Below are 4,738 nucleotides of genomic sequence, written 5' to 3'. Positions count from 1 at the left end.
ACCTGTTTGAAAATCCTTACAAAGTCTATGTTTTCACGTGGGCAGATCCCGATATTTCTGGACAATGTCTACACATGTAATTTTCTCTTCATTATATCTGCGTGACCGGGACTTTACATTGACACCGTAGTCTCTCTTACAAGTAATTTAAAGGAATCCTCCCTATCTGCAGAACGACCAACTTATTTCCCTGCATTTTTGTTCATCCCCTGCTTGTGAGTTATTCACAATGAGCAGCAGCATGCCAGTCGCTACGCTCGCAACATTGCTCTTGTTCTTGCTATCCACTACAGCGAGTGACGAAAATACAAGAAAACCATATATTGTCCATATGTTGAAATCAATGAAGCCCGAGCACTTCAGTTTGCATGAACACTGGTACCATTCAATTCTAACGAATGCAACTCCGGCTTCCTCCACTTCACGTCCGAGCCTTTTGTTATATACATATAATGTACTCCTCCACGGCTTTGCAGCCAAGCTGACCAGTGCCGAGGCTGCAGCTTTGGAGAGCGTGGATGGTTGTCTGGCTGTGATTCCATCCTCTCTCAACAAGCTTCATACCACACATTCACCTAAGTTTCTGGGCCTCACCGATGGCGGAGGACTGTGGTCGCAGCAGTTGAATCGTGGAGAAGACGTAATAGTAGGGGTGGTGGACACGGGAATATGGCCTGAGAGTGAAAGCTTCCATGACAAGGGTCTGGGACCTGTTCCCTCCAGATGGAAAGGCGAATGTGAAAGCGGAGAGCAGTTCGATTCCTCCATGTGCAATAGAAAACTCATCGGAGCTCGATTTAATTTTTCTGTGGGCTACAAATCGCATGTAGGCGAGGATTTCATATCAGCAAGAGACAACAACGGCCATGGCACACATACTGCTTCTACTGCTGCGGGATCTGCTGTAAGGGGAGCGAGCTATAACGGCTTTGGTAATGGAACGGCCATGGGCATGGCGCCTGCGGCCAGACTGGCAGTGTATAAGGCTTGCTGGGGACTGGAAGGAACTTGCGATGACAGTGATGTAGCTGGTGCTATGGAAAAAGCCATCCAAGATGGCGTCGACATTATTTCTATGTCAATTGGCTATGTGTTTGAGAATCCATTCTACATGGATCATCAAGCACTGGCAGCGTTCGGTGCCATAGAGAGAGGTGTATTTGTTTCCGCCTCTGCTGGCAACCAAGGGCCTGACCCCGAATTTCTTGCAAACACGGCACCGTGGATAACTACAGTGGGCTCCAGCAGTATGGACAGAGAGTTTCTCTCTCTTGTGAAGCTCGGCAATGGCGAGGCATTCAAAGGCTCGTCGCTTTACAGAGGACCCGGGATTCAAAATCTGCCTCTGGCCTACGATTTTTGCAGCAACCTTGGTGTCGACCCACACCTCTTCAAAGGTAAAGTTATGATGTGCAATTACCAAGACAATTCGACAGAAACGGCAAGGCTTCTGAAGGACGCGGGCGCAGCAGGAATGATAATTGTTGACGATGAATTGGACGGTGCCGTCGATGAGCCTATTGAGCAACCGTATTTACCGGCTACCACCGTGAGTTTTTTGACGGGCGAAAAGATAAAAACTTACGTTAACAGCACGGCGGCGCCCACGGCAACCATCAATCCCACTGGATTGACAGTGGTGGGAAAATCAATTGCTCCCATTGTAGACTCGTCTTCTTCCCGGGGTCCGAGCTTCTCATATCCGGACGTTCTGAAGCCGGATCTAGTTGCGCCAGGTGTCAACATCTTGGCTGCGTGGAAGGAAGGCGAGTTCAAGATAGAGTCTGGGACGTCAATGGCGTGTCCCCACGTCAGCGGCATTGCAGCGCTCATACGAGCTTCCCATCCGACGTGGAGTCCTGCGGCAATCAGATCGGCTCTGATGACTACGGCATCCACGCTGGACAACACAAAACAGCCCATGAAGGATGCGCAAACCTTGCAAGCAGCGGACCCGTTTACAATGGGAGCAGGTCACATAAATCCAAGGGCGGCTATGGAGCCGGGGCTGTTGTACGATCTGGGTCCTCAAGACTACGTCAATTATCTCTGTGGTCGAAACAAGTATACTAAAAAGCAAATAGCCCTGCTCACCCACAATTGGCCTCCCTGCCCCGAATTGGAATCGGGTGCAGATCTTAATTATCCATCTTTCTCTGTTATATTGAAATATGGAGAGCGTGTTCAGATGAAGAGGAGGACGGTGACCAACGTGGGCGGCGACAATGCCATATACAAAGTGTGGGTGAAGAGCACTCCAAACGTGAAGGTAAGCGTGAAACCAGATACATTGGTGTTCAAGAAACGGAATGCCCAGGCAAGTTATAATGTGACATTCGAAAGCCGAGTGAAAGAGAGCAAGAAAGGAGAGTACGGGGAGATAACGTGGAAATGCATCCAAGGAGGAAAGCACATCGTTCGTAGCCCAATTGTAGTTCTCTGGATTTCGGTTCGAAGAGGAGGAGCTCCATAAATAGGTAGTAGCTACACTAACGTAGCTAGTAACGTATAAATAACGCCCAATAGATATGGTGAAGATAAACACATCATGTATTTATGTAAATAAAAATATGTTGATATAAGGTTTATAAGCATTGAAATTCCTCTCAATGCTTATCTTCTTCAACAAATGACACGGGATTATATATTATAATAATAATTAGAATTCTTCATGAATTCATTGTATCTAAGGACCTTTTTCTTTAACTAACTTTTACATTCCTTTCTACTACTAGTTGTTGTCATTTGAGTAACACATTTTATGTGATATGATATTATGTTTATGTACTTGAACACAGAATAAATCTGAAGAACAATAAAGAAATTGAACTTGCATCATCCTTGTATAGGCCACCTACATGTTTGTCACTGTTGTCTTCAATGTCACTCAAACCTATTAATGCAACCTAACATTGAGGTTTGCTTTAGGATAACCTTGTTAAACATTTTCACAGGCCTATTAGGAGTTGACCTTAGGACCATCCATTTCTTATTAGGGTTCAACTCTAATCTATTAAACCATATTAGGGCTAGCCCATCTTTAATCTAAGTGTGGCTTATTGTCCAATAAATTGATATGCCCATTGAGGTAGCAATCTTTTTAATGATGTATTTAAATACAATGCTAATATATTTAGATGTTTAGAAGGTGAAGGAGAGTAACTTTATAGGTGCACATCTTCTCAACTCATTCTTGCAAAATATAGATCAATTTTACATGTTGAATTAGGTTCACATTAAAAGAGATCAATATTGTATAGGTTGGCATCTAGTCATATAGTTTTTATGATAATATAGACTACAAGAAATACATTAGATTGAGATAGCTATTTTTTTGTGGTGGTAAGGTGATTTAGATCATTAACAACTTTTATCCATCATCAATCCTAGAGCTAAGTACTCTTTCACTTTATTTATAGCATCATGTCAAAAAGTTAAAGTAGATAACAAAGCCAAGAATAATAATGAAATCAAAGTGAATTTGAATTTATTTAATTATCACAAATTGTTTGAAGAAGATGTTGATATTTTATCTTTTCACAAAAGTTGCTCAGCCTTCATGTTTTATTTTGAAGATGTTATAATTAGATGAAGTGGGAGAGGGCCCAAACCCTTACAAAAAAACCACACAACAAAAGAAAGGGGTCTCACATGGAGTGAGAACTCCCAATATTAGAACCAACATATGCAATAAAAAACTAGAGCTAGGTGAAGAATAAAAACTAAAACCAACCATGACCAACACTAAAAAATACTACCCACATACAACACAAATTGATGGTCTCTAGTGTGAGGGTTTTAACAGCTCGCCAATCCTATTTAAGATCCTTAAAAATTTTCATAGAAAGACAGTCTTTTAATCATACCCTTTCCAGGAGCAGTACTAGGGGACTTAGTTTTTTCCTCAATGATGGTCCTAGTTGACTCCAGAGTAGTACCAACAACAATTTCCATAGACTGCTTCCTCTTTGAATGTCTTCACTCAAGCTCTTCCTGAACAACCTACATTGAAACTAAAATTTTATGCACCATATCCCTATTGTATGCCACTGTCTCCTCTAATTTTCTTTTCAATATTTTCTAATTGTCTCGAATTTCTATGATAGTCCTAGCAATTTTCGTTCTTTATTCTTTCAGGGTCACCTTGGCACTCAGGGCTTTGACTTCCTCATCAAATTGTCCCATCTCATTAGCCTCTCCACAAGGTCATTGGTAGTCATCTAGACTCTATCATATTTATTTTATACTTCCTAGTTAGTAAAACTATCCTTAGACTTAGCCAAAGTCTCCAATCTATTAATATTTATTTTAGGAATATTGAGTTGGGGAAGGAGCCAACAAATGATTTCATTTTTCTTGTTATAAGCAATGTAGAGTTCACCAACTTTATCAATAACCTGGGGCAACTCCCAAGCTCTAGGGGACTAAACAAGGAAGGGGGAAACCCAAGGTCACCGTGAAGGACTTAGGGGCCAACACAGTTACATTAGGGATAAAAGTATCAGGTGTCCATTCTAAATCCATAGACCAAGAGGAAGAGGAGTCCTTAGAGATAAATTCCTCAATGATGGTCCCTTTTCTAGTCTTCTCCTTTTAATATTAGGCATGGGGTTCAATATTCTTCATCTTAGCAATACATTGTGGGTTAACCTAGGTAGCCAACAATTTAAATGAAGGTGTACCTAGAGGAGAACTAGAAGCACCTTTGTAACTAGTCTCATCGTTGTTAGATATCTCC

General features: G+C 41.9%; 1 protein-coding gene across 1 annotated transcript; it reads left to right on the top strand.

The window, feature by feature from the left end:
* The first annotated feature begins 229 nt into the window (after nucleotides 1-229).
* Nucleotides 230-2,473, top strand: LOC131037970 (subtilisin-like protease SBT1.7). The gene has a single exon (XM_057970237.2). The coding sequence runs from the start codon at nucleotides 230-232 to the stop codon at nucleotides 2,471-2,473; it is 2,244 nt and encodes a 747-aa protein (XP_057826220.2).
* Nucleotides 2,474-4,738: the final 2,265 nt, after the last annotated feature.

The sequence above is a fragment of the Cryptomeria japonica genome, chromosome 7 (genome assembly GCF_030272615.1).
Source record: "Cryptomeria japonica chromosome 7, Sugi_1.0, whole genome shotgun sequence".
NCBI classification, from domain to species: Eukaryota; Viridiplantae; Streptophyta; class Pinopsida; order Cupressales; family Cupressaceae; genus Cryptomeria; species Cryptomeria japonica.
This window is presented reverse-complemented; position numbering and strand designations above follow the sequence as displayed.

Excerpts from the sequence above, each read along its gene's own strand:
- LOC131037970 (XM_057970237.2), top strand. The coding sequence starts at position 230 with ATGAGCAGCAGCATGCCAGTCGCTACGCTCGCAACATTGCTCTTGTTC.